At 39.3% G+C, this 17,829-nt stretch overlaps 1 protein-coding gene across 1 annotated transcript; it reads left to right on the forward strand.

Moving 5' to 3' along the window:
* The first annotated feature begins 9,943 nt into the window (after nt 1-9,943).
* RFC3 (replication factor C subunit 3) lies at nt 9,944-17,256 on the forward strand. Its single transcript, XM_066313166.1, has 9 exons — nt 9,944-10,067; nt 11,206-11,343; nt 11,871-11,938; nt 12,574-12,671; nt 12,950-13,131; nt 13,369-13,505; nt 13,632-13,730; nt 14,736-14,805; nt 16,085-17,256. Exons 1-9 carry the CDS (start codon nt 9,981-9,983, stop codon nt 16,274-16,276), a joined length of 1,071 nt encoding a protein of 356 aa, XP_066169263.1. The 5' UTR covers nt 9,944-9,980; the 3' UTR covers nt 16,277-17,256.
* The last annotated feature ends 573 nt before the right edge of the window (nt 17,257-17,829 follow it).

The raw sequence follows: 17,829 nt of genomic DNA on the forward strand, positions 1-17,829 counted from the left end.
AGAACAAGATGAAGACTTTAGATGTCTATTAAAAATTCATGAAAATTTCTATTAGAAACAGAAGCGAATTATGTTTGTATATATAGCATTAACAAGATTTAGGTAAGGCACAGCATGCAAGATAAATGCAGTGTTATGGTCCTGAATGTATTTCCTCTCTATGTCTTTGTCTTTTTACAGTCTTAAACATCTAGTGCCCATATAAGCTTGCGAGTTCACACTTGTATCTATGTGCAAATAAATTTTTCTCTGTGATACTGCTATAACTCATTTACCCTTATCATGTTCTCTCCTTGTTGTTTATTAGCACCATTTGTTATGTCGCATTTAAAATTAGATTGGGAGATATTTGGGGGAGAAATCATTAGCAGGTTGCAATCAGAACTCTAATTATGCTGCTACTGGAGGGCGTTGAGGAACCCATAGCTGAGTGAACAGATGTACTCATTTTTAATAGGGGAAGTCATGTCATAGTAAATTACAGCTCTATTTTCTAGAATATGGGCCTGTTGAAGGATTTGAAGGTAAAAAGTGGTGGCAGAGCTGAAATTGAAAAGCTGTGACATATCTGACACGCTAAGTGCAGACAGTTCATGCTGCTGCTCAGACACTGCACACTGATGCAGAATGCAAATAGGCCCAAGACTTCTTCCACTGGCTACCAACAAAGCTTTAGAAAGGCAGACTTTCTGGAATAGATAAACAAAGTGCTGACAGGAAAAGTTACAAGAGAAAGGAAGGGTTTATTGCCTGGCAGTGTTAAATAATTACAGCAGCTTTTTTGGTGGGGGAAGATAATTTACAAGCAGAGGCACTAATGGCCTAAAAAGCCAGATTTCTGCTTCGTAGAAGAAATAGTCTGCTCTGGCTGAGTGGAAGAATGATAGAAAAGTTAAAGAGGAGCATACTAAGCTAAGCAGGAAGCTTATAATTACAAAATGCCCTAGGTCTGCAGGTGCTGAAAAAATACATTACTTGATCCTGTCTGGACTAAATCCCCCCAGAAAGCAATGGAAAAATAATGAGCAGTCCAAGCAGCAGATCTGTACGTCTTGAGTTCACTGGATGCATACACAGTGATGGAAGCAAGACAGAAGATAAATATGGGAGAGCACTGCAGCTGGACCAGACAACTCCAGCTCAGTATCCTGTCTCTGACAGCAGCCACAGAAGGTACACAGAACAGAGTATATAAGTGGGGAAAATATAGAGTGGTAATTTCCCTGAACATTCTTCCAAACTTCAACAATGCTGTTTTAGGGGCTCTCTGAGTCAGATGTATCTTCCACAAAGCCGTAAATACTGCAGTTTTTTCTTCTGTGAGTTTATGTGACCCTAAACTTTTGTAAACTTTTAGCCTCCCCAGTATCCTGTGTCAAGGACTTCTAAAACATAACTATGACCTGTGTGAAGAACCACAGTCTTGTTTTGAATCTTTGAAAGTGCTACTTTGAGTTTGTGCCCCTTAGCTCCCAGAAGCAAGGTAAGCAGTCTGCTTGCTGTGCTGAAGGTTTTCCAGGAGCCCATCAGCAGGCTGGCCAGTGTGTATCTGGTTGCTAGGACCAGCAAGTCCTATGAGACTCATGTCCCTTTAACTGGAAAGTCACGAAGGCCAAATAAGTGTGTCAGCACTATAGCCCTGCTCATTCATAGTCGCCAAGACTAAGCATGTTCCTTGGCATCATTTTGGCCCGTTCTAATACTTCCTAAGACAATGCCAAGACACACTCTGGAGGACAGCATGTTTCTAACAGGCAGCATAAAACAGCTGCACCCCATCCAACTTCCTTCACACTATGCCCCCCTCCAGCACTGCCCTAGCAGGCCCTTCATGCCCCAAAACAAGCACTTATGTCATACCCCAAGATACACATATGTTCACCTCATACTATGAAAACCTTACTCTGGTGGGATGCCACTCAAGCCACAGTTCAGCATGTCCCATGGATGGGAACAAACTTTTTGGTGTCTTCCTCCATAACCTCTGGTGATAGCTCATCTAATTTACTGAGAGTGGCCATTCTCTGCTTTTATTTATTACTACAGGTTTTTGTCGTGATTAGCAAGAAAAGGCCACTTGCACTTGCACAAGTAGAACTGTACAAATTTATGTAGCCTTCCAGACATGATCTGCAGGTAGTATGTCTAAGCACTCCAGTGGAACCCATTGGCCAGGTCTAAAGAGATGTAGTGGCAGCCAAAGAGGCAAGATACATTGGTCTTGCTCTTTACCTCTTTCCTATCAAGCACCTTATTAGCTAATCTTAAAAGCACAAAGAATTTATCAGTTTTGACCTCTGATATAGATGTCTAATTAGCCATCACAGAAGGATATTAGGAACTGAAAAATAGAATGACACTTAAGTGCATTGGACATACTAGAAAGAAACCAAAACAAAACAAAAAAAAACCCAAACAAAACAAAACAGGTTCTAGAAAGGAAGAATCTGTAAGAGGCAGAAAAAGTGACAGTCTGCTTTGAATGCTACTCAGAGCCACAGTATCCCTATAAACAACTGACTTATATAAATTGGAAGGTCCTTCATTCGATAATTTAAAAAATATATCAATTGTTACCCTATGCACTTTATTTCTCCATCACAATGTAGTCACATATGTGCAGCTAGAAAATAATCCATAAACTTTAACTGCTGCATCTCCAAAGGATGGACTTAATGATTCTTCAAGGCCTGCATATGTTGTTGGTTTAAGCTGGTTATTCCAGATGAGAGACATCTGAGGCAAAACAAAATAAGAGCACAGCTTTGTCATGAGTATAGCAAATCATTCATATGAACTCAATCTACGTGTACTAAAGCTTGAAAAGAGGCCCTTCACACAGTTGAAAATGAGTTATCTTCACTGTAAGGAAGTGTAAATTCAGATTGATATCTGAAGAAGTGGAAGGACAAAACAGATGAAGAGAACAGAAGCAAAACATTTAATCTACTATGTCTTGTTTTCCTTAAATTCAGCAGCACAATAGACTGTTCCTCCAGGTGTGCTTAGCATTTAGAGCTGGGTTGTGCATTGCCAACTTAAAAAACCCCACTAATTTTAAAGCATCCTTGTGTAAGAAATGTAAGAACCAGAGGAATGATCAGAAGACCTTATGATACTGTCCTTTTTTTTGTTTAACAAAATGAAAAGCAGCACTTTTGTCACTATAGTGTCACTAATGCTGAAGAACAGAAAGTCAATCACTTAATCTCCGCTGGTAAAACCTTCCAGCACCAGGAGCTCTGGGACTGTGGTTCATTCCCATTCACATCAATAGCAAAACAGCTGCAGGAAGACCTATCAATACTAATAGCTTTCCATAGTGGGTATTGCACTGTGGTAATTTTCCAAGACCTCAGCTAGGTAATCATGTTATGGGCACAAGTCTCTTGTTACTAAAGGCGGATAAATCTGTGGTAAATGTTTTTCAAACTAAATTTCTACTCCAGATTTCCTTTGTCATTGTGTATTGGATGTTTTAATGTATAAAACCAAGAAGTGTAGCATGTGTAGCTTGGTATGTTGTTATAGATGTGTTTATAACAGACACACATTTACAGTGAGGATGTGAGAATATACTCCTTTTAAGATTCCACCTACTGACACATGAACAGGGCTGGCCTCAGAATTAGCTAGTAAGTCTGAATAAGCCTCTGATGACTGAGTGACATCAAAACAAAACTTGTAAGATTAGAAAAGTTTATGGAAACTGACACTGAACATAAGATGAAAGCTCTTTTGAAAATGGAGAGTCTCTGGAGAAAACTAGGAAATTCAAAAGCTTTGGTATGCCCATTGATTCTACAAAAATGTAATTACTCTACAAGGGAAAAGACAAATTAGGAGACATGAGCAAGACTGCTGTGGCCTAAATAAAAGATATTCTATAAGTGTAAGTTGTTGATTTTATAGGAGGTGACATTATGATACCCAAGATGTGAAATATTACTGCGTTCATAAATATACTGTGAAATATACTGTGTTCATAAAACATAGTATGTGCTATAGAACCTTTGAGTTTCAGTAAATGTATGAAAACCACAATTAGGACAAACAATGTAGTTTTCCAGCAGCACAGGACAGACACAGATTTGGGTTACATTGTTTTCTATCAACTTACTTGATAGGAATTCAATAGAAATCTGATTTTTACGTGCCACACTTATTGCCACCTTTGGATATACACCAAAATGTGTTCAGAGGTGCCTAAAATTAATTTGCTTATTATATTTTAGTTTAATTATTTTTTAAAACTTAATTTTTAAAAAGTTATCGAAAGTTAGAAATCTAGAAACTGCTTATTATCCTCACCACATTAGTTAGGCTATAACAGGCAAAAATATCTAGGATGCAACTTCTTTCCTCTACACTTATCTAATTTTTTGCAGAAGTGCATTATTTGTCATTATTTTTTTCATTGTAAAAGTAACTCAGGTCAATAAAAAATTCTAGTTCCAGTCCCGATGAGAATGGAAGCAAAACACCTACATTTAAAAATAATCCTTAGGCCACTGTCCATGACATTTACACTTAGCTAGAAAAAGACAAAAAACATCATATGTCAACATCTTCGCAAAACTGATTTCTCATTACAGGACAAGCACCACATTTCTTTATATATTTAAATATCTGACAGCATGTCATTCTTTAAAGATCTTATGGACTACTTTCCATAAGGTACTTATGTGTCTTATGTAGAACACACCCAGAAATGAATGATGAATATTTCTTAACTTACTGAGTCATGTTTAGAAGACTTTCAGGAGACTTAAGTTCAAATCTGCAATCCTTAATGGACAAGAGCTTCCTTTCTGTTCCAGTTCTGTTATTGCAAAATGCAGGCTGGTGGAAACTGAAGAACATAAGTGTGTGCTTTAGTCAGTGACCTTATAAATCTCTGGGGGAAAGACCCAAAATACACATAAAAATAGTCAATGGTTTTTAACAACACCCTCAGTAGAAAAATGGGCATGTATTCAACATAGCTGAAATTCATTTGAAGATTGAATCTGTGACTCTACCTGTCCCCGGACACGTTTGAATTTATGTTCAGGCTATTTAAACAATGTTAACAGCCTCCTTATTTTTTTCTATTATGATTAACTATGCTGCTGTAAATCTTGCTTTACACATGTAGCTGGACAATTCTTACTGTTGGAAAAAAAAAAAAAAAAAGGGGTCTTAGGTTTGCACAGCTATGCACAGTTGAGGCCACAGAGAGCATAAGAACAGCAAGAAATATCTCACTTTTTTTTTTTTTTTTTGTTTTTGTTTTTGTTTGTTTGTTTCTCCAGATAAATTAGAGACTGAGGAAGCTGAGCAGGGTCTGGTTCTTAGCAGCAGGGTTTGGAACATGAAGGAGTACCAATTACATTACAAGTGTACATTACAATTACAAGTGCCTGGGGTGTTTTTTTTTTTTTTGTTTTTTTTTTTTTTAACACACCTAATTATTTTCATCTTTCCACATCTTTATGAAAGGGCTTTTTAAAATCTTTTCCAGATGGACAGATGTACAAAAGACTTCACAGTAATGACTGATGCACAGGATGTATCCTCTAACTAAATAATGACTCCATAGCCTTTTCTGGAATACAGTTTTCGTGGTTGTTGTAGTGATTTGAAAGCAAAACCAGTGAGAGACCCCAAGTCAGAAATACAATTTAATAGGAAGGAAAAAATAGGAAAAAAAAGTAAAATAAATAAATGCCATAATAGAAAAGAACACTGACAGAATCAGAATACAGCCTTAGCAGGGTGATGGAAGCAGTCCAGGTGAGGTAGTCTCCTTGAAGCAGTGATCCTATAGAAAGGTCTGGTAGCTCTGGTCCTCTGGGAATCCAGTGGGTGAGAGCTGCCTGTAGTGTCCCAAATCCCAGCTTATATCCAGGTGAGAATGCTTGGCTCCTCCCCCTGGCGGAGCATCTCACAGTAGGATGATGAGTCATACAGGGGGTCCTTGATGGCCCATTAAAGAGAGATAGCTCCCAGAGGGCAAGGCAATGATGGGCCATTAACTGAAGATAGCCCAGAGGGAGGGGGCCTGGGAAAACGCTGTCCCACCTGGTTTCAACAGCTCATGAAGATGGTGATAGAATACATACTTTGGGCACATCCTACACTGCAACCCAGGACAGTTGTAAAGAAGTATCTTACACATTTTTGCCTCATGCTTGCATGGAAAACTTCTATTAGGTTTCTATTACTTTAATTTTCCAGATTAAATAAAGGATTGGACGATAAACCATCAGACTCCTGAAGAAAAAGGATTTCTTGCTTATACCACCCTTATAATATGAAGCAGCTTCTTTGGTGCTGCCAATCTATATGAGATAGGCTTATTTTATTTGGCTATCACCATTAGTTGTTTTTTCCACTGTCAAATTCAATCTGTGTGACATCAGCATGTAACCAGTAGAACAGATGTCACTGTATTATGGTCTCTTTTTTTAATTAGTAATCTAGTCTTCCTTGATGTACTACAATTTACTTGCAGCAATATAGGTGCTCTGATGAGGACAGGGGACATAACCTAGAGTGACAGCCAACAGAGTGGCAGTGATCTGTTGAAATATTTGAAACTGAAAAGAAAAATCTATCTCTGTCAGATAAGCAGCCTGAAGGATCAAAAGATGCCAAAAAGTCTTCTGATTGAAAAATACAAGTCATTGTACAGCAAAACGGTACTTGGGCATTTTAATGGCTTACTTGGTTTGCTAGCACAAATTATGCTGTAAATATATTTTGGAGATCAGTGTAATAACTACCTAATTTGTTCTAATGCTTCAGTAATTAGTTTAAAGCCGGTTTAAAATAATTATACACACACACACATATGTATATATATATTTAGACACAGGACACAGGTCTTACAGTTTTGCTTCAATTTGGGTATAAGATGGAGCTTCTCTTACAGTACCTGATATTGTGTCACTTTCTGATAACGTGGCTGCTGGTAGTAAGAGGCTTAAAATGCCATTTGTAGTTAAAATCTCTATTTTCCGATATATTGTCTAGTTTATTCATGCAGAGAAGTCATTTTACCTTTTGACCTTTCTGGTGGACTGAACAAGATGAGTGAAGACATATTCTAAAAGTCTTTGTGTTTGAGTGAATTGTGACTGCAGCTGAAATTGCCAGAGTCTCCTGTATTATTCACATTAATTTATTTGTAATACAGTTGGCCAAAGCATTCCATTTTAGATAGTTATTTCATTTTGTTTAGATTTATAGTGAAGTTAAAAAATTAATGAAGCAGAAAATCAAAGCATTGTAGAGCATTTAAATCAGATATAAAGTACCACAACTGCAATGCTTCATGCAAGCACAGGTCTTAAAATTATAAGATTTTTAGTTAATAAATTAATTTTGTTCATTTGCCTAACTACTATCTATAGCATCAAATAACTGAAGTTACCGTATAAACCCATGCTTAAATGCATTGCAGAGTAGGGCACAATTTCCAAGATTTTCTTTGCAGTATAAGAAGAAATCTTATGGAATTTTAATAATAAATAGAGCTAATAATAAAAAGAGCCTCAGGCTTTTCAGACATGCTATGTCTTCAATCCTTGATCTCTTCAGGAGCCGAAAGTATCTAAAAGACTATTGGATTCAGTCCTATCTGCTTATGTCTGACCTCATGCAAAAAGGATTTGTTTCCAGTGGTACTTTAAAAACCTGGAATACCCGTCAGAGCACTTGCTGGAAGCTGGTATGAGTTAGCAAACGCTCTCTGGGGGCTGGAAAAACTGTATAGGTTATAAGGAGTCATCAAGAAGTTGCAATGAAACGACATTGATAGACACAAGAAGAGCAGCACATCATTCAGAAATTATTAAAAAAGTCAGGCATATGAGCTAAGGATCTGGAAAAGCATAAAAAGGCAAGTAATAAATACAGCTAACCAAAGAGAATACCAAATAAATTAATGGTCAAAATCAGAAATTACTTTGAGGAGCAGCAGGCATGAAGCAGATAGAACAGCCGTGCATGAGAAACACTGTCGACCCCAAAATGTAAATGTAGCAAATGGCAGAGGCACAGGAGGTCCTGCCCTGCTTGGCAGAAGCGCTGGGTAGGTTATTTCTTCAGCTTTCACAGACTCAGTCATGCACCAGGGCAGTGCTGACGAAGAAGTACCAAGAGAAGCACAGCATCAACTAGGTTGGAAAAGATTTCTGAGATCATTGAGTCCAACCTATGACCCAACAGCCCCTTGACCACTAGATCACAGCACTGAGTGCCACAGCCAGTCTTTCCCTACACACCTCCAGGGATAGTGATTCCACCACTCTCTGGGTAGTCCATTTCAGTGTCTAATTACACTTTATGTGAAGGATTTCTTTATAATGTCCAACTTAAATCTGCCCTGGTGCAGCTTAAATCTGTGTCTCTTGTCCCAGAATGCCTGGATGCCTGGGAGAAGAGTCTGACTCCCACTTGGCTACACTCTCCTGTCAGGTAGTTGTAGAATTTGCTAATTCGTGGCAATCTGCAAATAAAACATTAATGAATGTCAGTGAGAACAGTAATGTAACTATTTCAGACAAACAGGTAACATGGTATTGATGAAGAGTGCTCTACTACCTCCTGCTCCCAGCAGGTTCTTTTGATCTTCATGAGTAATTCCAATGTCTAAGTTAGAGCAGCCATTACCTGCATTATGCTTTCTGACTGTGTGAATAAATGTGTGCACAGACCTGATAAAATATGAACAGCCACATGAACATTTTATCTACTTTTTTCCCCACAGAAATCACATGAGGGGAAAAAAAAAAAAAAAAAAAAAAAAAAGCAAGCCTGGCACATTTTAGACTATTCATGTGTATAGATATCCATGTTTCATTACGTCAAGGAATTCTACTTTCAAATAGTATCACTTCTGCATATGCTTCATTTATTAGGGCTACAAGACAAAGAGCCAAATAAGGCTGTCTATTACTTACATTTTTTTTGTGTAATTCTCTGCATAGATATTCTGTATATACACAAAGCCACACACAGAGATGCACCTTGAAAATTCACTGTATGATACATATATTGTGGGCAATTCATTAATTTATAGTGAGGGTGCAGAAAAAGTTCTTGAGAAAGGGAAGAAAATAATCCAAATCCTTCTGAAAGAATTTTTTCCATAAAACAAAGTAAAGTAGAGGAAGTGGCACAGGAGATACAGTTTTAAGGATGAAATGGCTAGATGAACATCAGCAGGTCACAGTGGACATTATCAATAACAATCATGACTCCCACCAAATAACAAGAAATAAAACCAAGCCTTTTTAGGTGTTGTGGCCTTTTGAAGAATGCACATTCCAAATTACCATCTGATTGTAACCTCCTTCGACCGAGTCTTTATAGTCTTAAGTTGCTCCATGGGAAGTTTAGGTTGGACATGAGCGGCAACTTCTTGACAGAAAGTGTGATTAGACATTGGAATGGGCTGCCCGGGGAGGTGGTGGGATCACTGTCCCTGGAGGTGTTTAAGGAAACACTGGATAAGGCACTGGATAAGTGCCCACGGTCTGGTTGAGTTGATGGTGCTGGGTCACAGGCTGTATCTCAGAGGGCTTTCCCGACCTAACTGATGCTGTGATTCCTTGAAATGAGCCGCAAGAAGAGTGACTTCAGAAGCAGCTCGGAGGGTTCGCTCCCGGGACGCGCTGGTTTGGGCTGGCGGGCAGAGTCACCCTGTAAGGTAAGAGCCCTTGGTAAGGGGCTCTTTTGTAACAGCCCTTCAGGGAGCACAGTGCCCGCCGCTGCCAAGGCTCAGGGCGGGTCTCTGCCCTTTAGGAAGAGAAAACCCGCACCTGGCGCGGCCGGGGCGGGCGGCGCTGGGATCCCGGCCTGGGCCGGCCTGGGGCGTGGCCGCCGCGCTGCTCTGAGGGAGCGGCGGGGGCGGGGCGCCGCGGCGTTTGTCCCTTGGCGGCCGCCGTACGGAGCGCGTCTCCCGCTGCCGGCCCGCGGGCTTTCCGAGCGCCATGAGCCTGTGGGCAGACAAGCACCGGCCCGGCTCCCTCGCCCGCCTCGACTTCCACCGCGAGCAGGCGGCGCGGCTCCGCAACCTGGTCAGTGAGGCACTCGGCTCTGCCCGGCGGCATCCCCGCCGAACTCTGCCCAGGGCCCCGGCAGCCTCCAGGTCCTCTCGGTCCTCTGCTCCCCGCAGTGAGAGAAGCCCCCGATCGGCGTTGCGCCTGAATAAGGGGGAAAACTTTACCGTGCGGGTGACCGAGCCCCGGGGCAGATTGCTCAGAGTGGCTGTGAGTCTCCATCACTGGAGATAGTCGGGAACCATGTGGATGCAATCCTATACCCTGTGCTCTGGGAGGCTGACCACTGTGGTCCGTTCCAGCCTGATCCGTGCTGTAATGGGGATTCCTTCCGGGCTCGTGGCGCTGCTCCTGTCGGCCGGGGTCGGGAGCTTTCCCTCCGTGCAGGCCCTGGCTTTCCGAGCAGCCCGTGCCGCGGGAAGGCGTCCCGGCATCGCGCCCCGCTTGGGAGGGAGGCCTTAATGCCGAGGGAAAGGCTGCGCGGGAATCAGTGGCTCGACTCTTTCAGGAGTGGTGTGCACATGTCCTTCCTGCTGGTTTTAGTGTCCCTGAGAACAGGGCTTGGCTTGTTTGCCTAATGGTAGCATAAATTTTTGAGGCGAGCAGCTGGGGATGGAAGTCAGGCCTGCTTTCCCTGCCAGATGTGCCGACTGGCACATTCACTTCCTTGGGGATGAGCGATATCTAGCTAAAGTAAGTGCTTTCTGTGGGGTATGGTCTAACGTGTTCCAAGTCATGCTTTTCAGGAAATAAATTCCTAAGCATAACTATATATATAATCATCTGCATTAAACTTTGTTTCAAACCTTTTCTCTATGTGTTTCTTATAGCTGTCACTCTAGTCACCATGGGAAGCATATAAATGTTGGAGAGTGGTTCTTGGGGTTTGTTTTGTTGTTGGTATTTTTTGCTTGGGGTATTTTTCAAGCAGTGAGGTGTTTGAAGTTAAATGAGTTGCACATGGCCTTCAGAGAAATATGATGTTCTATAAGAAACATTGCTGCAGGAAAGGATTTCAGCAGTTTTAATCCTAGGTACTAGGTTGTGATGGAGCTGGAAAAGTCATTTAATGTAAACTTGGGTGAAAATGGAAAGATAAGTGATCTTATGAGGAAAATACAGTGGTAGCTAACTGATCTTGTTTCTTTTTGTTCAGGTTCAATGTGGCGACTTTCCTCATCTGTTGGTATATGGACCATCAGGAGCTGGAAAAAAGACAAGAATAATGTGCTTGTTAAGGGAATTATATGGTGCAGGAGTGGAGAAACTGAGGATTGAGCATCAGAGTATAACGGTAAAAAAAAATCTCCCATCTGCTATGAAGCAATGTGGAAGTACTGACGTATTTCTGTTATGGGGTCTTTGTATTTATTTGAGTTTTAAAAATTAATTTTTTATTTTGCACCTAGTATCTTAAACCTTTTTATGTAGTTAATCATATCAGTTTGGTCATTCGAACAAATTATTTTCTAGATGTTGTTTAGGCATTCAAGATGTGGGATTCTCTCTTGTTTTTAATGCCTGGTTGGCTGTTCTTGTGATGTAGATATTTTTTTTTCAGAGTGTTTTTTTAGATTTATTGTTTGCAGTGCCATTTGGACAATAGAATCTCTGCTGTTGATGTTTTAGAGGCTGGATGATGTGTCAGTATTCCTTTTTTTCTTTGGACGTGTGTCTGGGACTGTAGTAGATAAGCAAGTCTGTGTCTTAAGAATTCTTTGATCTCTGCGACTGTTAGTTTGCCTGTGACTTAGCCAGGTGTAAGCTGTAAGAGATTTTTAGAACACTTCCTGAAACTTAATGTGCTTATTTTCTACATAGGCACCTTCTAAGAAGAAGATTGAAATTAGCACCATTGCAAGTAATTATCACCTTGAAGTTAACCCAAGGTAAGTGTGCAGTAAAAATGCCTCATTTGAAATGTAATCCACTGGCTGTGTGGTGAGTGCCTTCAGCCTTTCTGTGTGAGGGACTGATTGCCTGATTTGTTACCTGAGCAAGTCAGGTAGTGGTCTATGGGCTTGGTCTGCAACTGAGAGCGGGGAGAGGATTTTTAATTGAACAAAAATCAGTGTAGCTGTATACTAAAGGCAAAAATGTTCTGTTTAACTGGCTACATAAGCATGCTGATGTTGAGGACTTGGTAATGGAAGCAATTCTGGATTGACAGATTTCACTATTTCAGTTGAAATTGAGAACTACTGCTGGAACTAACACCTCCATATTGTTAGCTCTCTCACAAATACAAAATTAAGGAATTTGAAAGAAAGAAAGGTTTACCCTGTAACTCTCCAAATAAAGTGTTTAGAGCATGGGAAAGACCACCACAAAATACTGTGGATCCTGTCTTGAGTGAGGTCAGACTTGATTTAAACAACAGAAGCTCTAATGGGAGCTATTAGCTCAGCAGCTTCTGAATTCTTTTGGCATTCTTGCTCATTTAGTTGACTTTAGGAGGATGTATTTTGTATGCGATATAAAAAAAGCTATTGTAAAACAAGATTTATTCAAACTCCTGATACAGTGATGCGGGAAACAACGACCGTGTGGTAATTCAGGAGCTCTTGAAGACAGTGGCACAGTCCCAACAGCTTGAGACGAGTACTCAACGAGATTTTAAAGGTGAGTAAAACAGCTAAAAGCAGTCAAAATACTTTTTAATCATGGGGAGATTTCACTTCAGTGTTTTGTTTGTACCTGTATATTGCATGAAGATTGTGCAGTCAAAAAGGCACACAGATCATCTTAATCTTTATTTTCCTGCCTGTGGAACCATGCTGTCTTTTTCTGTGTGTTGTTATTGCTTATTTTGGTGTTATTGCTTGTATTTCAAAAGTATTTTTTTCTTAGAAAGATTTGATACTAATACAGAACCCCACTCTGTTTAATCCTTTTTTCAGTGGTGCTGTTAACAGAAGTTGACAAGCTCACTAAGGATGCTCAGCATGCTTTGCGAAGAACAATGGAGAAGTACATGGCGACCTGCAGGTTGATCCTGTGCTGCAACTCAATGTCAAAAATTATAGGACCCATTCAGAGCAGATGCCTGGCTGTACGAGTGCCTGCTCCCAGCATTGAAGATGTACGTTGAAACAGAAGCAAAATTAAGTTACTTTAAAATTCTTACTAGATAAGTTATTGCTGTGCACTTACATTTTATTTTCACGTAATGATCTAGTTTTCCTTTGTGTTGGATGATTTGCCAAGCATGGCTTGTGAAAGACTGGTCCGTCTCTGGTCCAGAAATCTTTCTAACTGAAGAATCTGTAGGGGCTGAGCAGTTTCCTAAGTGTTGTACTCCCTGCTGTTTTCTGTCTAGATCTGCCATGTCTTGTCCAGCGTGTGTAAGAAAGAAGGCCTGACTCTTCCTCAGGAACTGGCTCAAAGGATTGCAGAGAAATCTGGCAGGAATCTTCGGAAAGCACTACTTATGTGTGAGTCCTGCAGAGTACAACAGTAAGTCACGGCAAAAATTAATGTAAATTATACTGTCAGACACATAAATTACCTTGCCTCTAAGGCCTTGTTAAAACAGGCAGCAATTTGCTTTGATTGTAATTTCTAAAAAATGTTATTTTATAGGTATCCTTTTACTGCTGATCAAGACATTCCTGAGATGGACTGGGAAGTTTATTTGAGAGAAACTGCAAATGCTATTGTTGGTCAACAAACACCACAAAAGTAGGTGAATGCACTTGTTAAGAGCTATAAATTATGTTTTCCATGTACTGTGGAACCTAAAAAAAAAAAAAAAAAGTAGTGTTCAAAAATGTGGCATCTCCAGTTATGTGTAATTTCCTGTATTTCTACTGGAGTTGGTACTTTGCAGCCAGAAGATCTGAGCTTTAAAATTGCCAGAGGGGGCTGAATGAGTATCAGGAACTGAAGAACTGTTGGTTTTCCTTGTCAAAGCTTAATTATCTATAGTGGCCATAGGCTTAGTTACATGTTGTGCTTCCTCGTTGGGTTTTTTTGTTATTGTTGGGTGTGGTGGGTGTGTGTGGTTGTTCTGGTTGGTTTGTTTTACTTGAAGTTTCTCTTTGACCATCTTCAGCATAAAGCATCTTTGTAAAAGAACTGGAAGTGAGAAATGATTGCTTTTTTTGAGCACATCAGGAGAGGACCCCTGTATCCATCTCATATCCAAAGCCTGATCCTTTTAGTCTGTTCCATGTATTACTTGCATGAGATGTCACTTACTTTAAATGCTTTTAGCATCTACCTTCCTGTTATCAAAAGCTGAGTATTGACTAATCGTGTCAGTTCTGCCACCTAATTGTCTTACCCCTTCTTATAAACAATGAGGACAGAAAAACAGCATAAAGAAGCTCTCTGGCTCTAATAAATTGTTTGTGTCTCCTCACTAGTCTTAAGCATAAATAACTTAGATATGAAGAAGAATTAAAGGGAAACAATCCTGAGACAAATCATAATAGCCTTGTAGCTTCTAGATTAACTGAGACCGTTGTAACTATATGTCATTTATCTTTTGAGTAAAGGGTGATATGCAGCCTTTGAATTGAAATTGACTCATGCAGTGCTTTTAGTTTTAAAATAACACCCAAAAGCAGAGAAGAAACTTTGCTTGGATTGCCTCTTTTCCTGCCGTGTATTTCACTAGTTGTGAAAAAACATTAGTGTGCTTTGGGATCATACTTCTCATATTTTGTGGTGTCTTTCTAACAGGCTTTTAGAAGTCCGTGGACGGCTTTATGAACTCCTGACACACTGCATCCCTCCTGAGATTATAATGAAGGTAATTCAACTATCTAGCTTTTAATGTGTTATAAATTTTAATACTGTGTCTCAACTAAAGCTTTTTTAAAAAAATACACCAAAGCATCATACATTATCCAGCTCTTAATGAAAAGCTGTGTCTTTTCCAAACAGACTAAAACTTGTTCAGCGGTCAAAGAAAAACAGCATCATAGCTAAGTAAAAATAAAGGAGGACATTCTTAGTCCCCTGGACTTCTCAGGCCAGTTACTATATTAAAGCGTAGTTGATGATCATGATGGTCGTTCACAGCCTTAATGATTATATGATTGTGTAGGCTGATCTTGATATGATTGGTTTTCTTTTGTAAAAGTTTAGCTGTTACGAGTTGAACATTTGCTATGTCTTTGTGGAGAGGTGTGCTGAAGGATGCTAGACCAGCAGGACTATTCAAAGACAGATGTCACCTTGGGAGGAAAAAAGCAAGTGGGATTGTGCGTGTTTTTATTTTAAGTAGGATGAAAGAATGCTGCAGACAGGTAGAGTAGAAAAAAGATCAAAAATAATGTTTGCAACTTAGCCTAGTAATGTTTGCTTTGCCATCAGACATTATTTCTTTTCATATTAACAAATTTCTGCTTTCTGATGGTTTTGGTACTTAGATGTTTCTTTAACCTTCCTTTTTTACAGTAGGTTAGGAGATTCTGCACTGCTGTGTTTGAGAGAAAAAAGGTGCATGTTCTCTACCCACTTCCTCTTCATAAACTTGAAATGGTCTAGAGATACTTCTCACTCCCAGCTGTTTTAATTGAGATGGATTTCTATGATGTTATTGCTGTCTCTAAAATAATGTTGTCTAGGGTTGTGTAATGACAAAAGTGTTGCAGTCAAGTTGTCTTGTGTGTCTGCACATAAATATGTTCATAAATACAGACAGAGACACTTAAATTCTAAATAACCCTTTCTTTGTTTTTTATTCATGTTGTTTCTCTTTGTGCTTGATGCTGTCAAGATAGAAGTAAATGGTTTTAATACACTTGCTCTCTTGGTAAGAATTCCCCTCAGGCCATGTGCCTACATGCAGTACCTCTGCTCTAAATGTATCATCAATGTACTGCAAATACTTATAGTATTTGGAGATGAGGTTAATTAATTTTCTTTTATTAAAGCATAAATTATTCCAGTAAATGAATATATTTTCTGTTGGAGTAATAAGTGAACTATTGGTTAATGCTTGGCTATTTTCAGACAACCAAGGTTATCTTCTTAACAAAAAATATATAATTTTTTAAATATTGCCCTGCTTTTCCCCATTTTAGGGTCTCTTGACAGAACTTCTAAATAATTGTGATGGACAGCTGAAAGGAGAAGTTGCACAGATGGCAGCCTTCTATGAACACCGCTTGCAACTGGGCAGCAAAGCCATTTATCATCTGGAAGCATTTGTTGCAAAGTTCATGGCAATTTACAAGAAGTTCATGGAGGATGGGCTGGATGACATGATATTCTAACTCTGATGCCCAAAGTCATACACAGAATGTTGCATCAATATACCAATGGTGTTGCAAATGTCTGCTTGTCAGTGCTTGATTACATGTGGATCTAGTTCTAGGTCAAAATTTTTCTTGTTTGCTATTTAATAAAACAATGTTTGTTTAGCTTTAGAAACCAGATGGATTGTTTGACAGCCACAAATCAATCTTTGGATCCATACAAAATGCATTGGCCTTTTAGAAAGACGACACATTGCCTTGGAAGATGTGTAAGATCAGAGCTGCCTTGCAGTATTTGTAAGCTGACATTAAGAAGAGAGAACAGAGGTGCCATATGCTTGGTTTTTGTTTGTTAATTACAGATGGGCAAAGCTGAAGGAAAAATGTTTTTTCCGTGTTCTGCTAAGTTCCACCTTGAACATGTATGTTCTGCCTGCTGATTTATACATCTTAGCGTTTGTCTGGCTTCTGTTTTTTTAGTCCCAGTGTTTTCTGTGGTGTGCTCACATCAAATGTCTTCTTTCTTTTTTCTTTGTAAGCAGTTGCATTGAAATTCTGGAGGAGCAGTGCTTTGGTGTTGCTTGTAAGTCACATGGAACACCTCATTTAGGAGGATTATATCTTCATAAAGCAAGTTCACTTGCTGTCTGACACTTTTGGGTTTGCCTCAACCTATGTCATGCTGTTCAGGTTTGACTGTTTTTTTTTTTTTAACGAAAGGCAAAGTTTCAGCTCTTAATAAATATCTTTCACTTCTTAAACTGATATGTGACATTTTTAACATGGCAAAATAAATTGTAGAAAATACAAAAAAATGCTGAATTGGTGTTTTACACTGTCTATGACTGCCTAGGTGCATTCATCTGCTTTGATGTAGACAAGGTGGCGTATCCTACACACACTGTAAGACTGATTTAAAAAAAAAAAATCTTAATAAATATTAGAAACAATAAAAAGTGAAAAAACAACCTCCCAAAATAATAATAATGATAAAAATAGCCAATAGCACCTGTCCTGCACGTCTTTCACATGTTACGTCGATGTACCATGGTACTCTAAAAATTTCTGAATTCATGTTTGTTATTTTTTCATTATGCTAATTTAGGGTATTACTACACAGTATTTAAAGCTTAATTAAATACTGCTGCTGTTCTCAAGGACTTAAGGGTTCCTTGTGGGGTGTTAATGCACAGCTTGCATTCAGATTCATTCTCAGTAAGATGGTGCTGCCTTGTTTCGTGCTTAACTGGGCTCCTGAAGAAGTAGAAAATGAGAATTTTTTTCTTCCATATGCTTGTCACCTAAATCCACAACACTGGTAACTTGTCATATTGTGAATGTCTTCACTGTCAAAAGATCCTGGAGAAACATTAAATTAGTCAGTGATAGTGGAAAGGAATGCTTAAATTCATTATAAATTTTATTGTAATAGAGGGGCCATAATTACTGCACATAAAAACTGCCCTGCTTTGTCCAGAGTCTTATCTTCTGATTTTTAAAAGCTGAACAGTTTTTATGATTTCCCTGCTACTGAAGTATAGTGTGTGATAAAGTAAAATTGTGAGTTCAGA

This window comes from Sylvia atricapilla, chromosome 2, assembly GCF_009819655.1.
Source record: "Sylvia atricapilla isolate bSylAtr1 chromosome 2, bSylAtr1.pri, whole genome shotgun sequence".
NCBI lineage: Eukaryota > Metazoa > Chordata > Aves > Passeriformes > Sylviidae > Sylvia > Sylvia atricapilla.

What these genes read in the sequence shown, in the direction of transcription:
- RFC3 (XM_066313166.1), top strand. Translation starts at nt 9,981, where the DNA reads ATGAGCCTGTGGGCAGACAAGCACCGGCCCGGCTCCCTCGCCCGCCTC. An exon ending in TTGAGCATCAGAGTATAACG is followed by an intron (nt 11,344 to 11,870) that starts GTAAAAAAAAAT and finishes TTTTCTACATAG; the next exon opens with GCACCTTCTAAGAAGAAGAT. An exon ending in CTCCTGAGATTATAATGAAG is followed by an intron (nt 14,806 to 16,084) that starts GTAATTCAACTA and finishes TCCCCATTTTAG; the next exon opens with GGTCTCTTGACAGAACTTCT.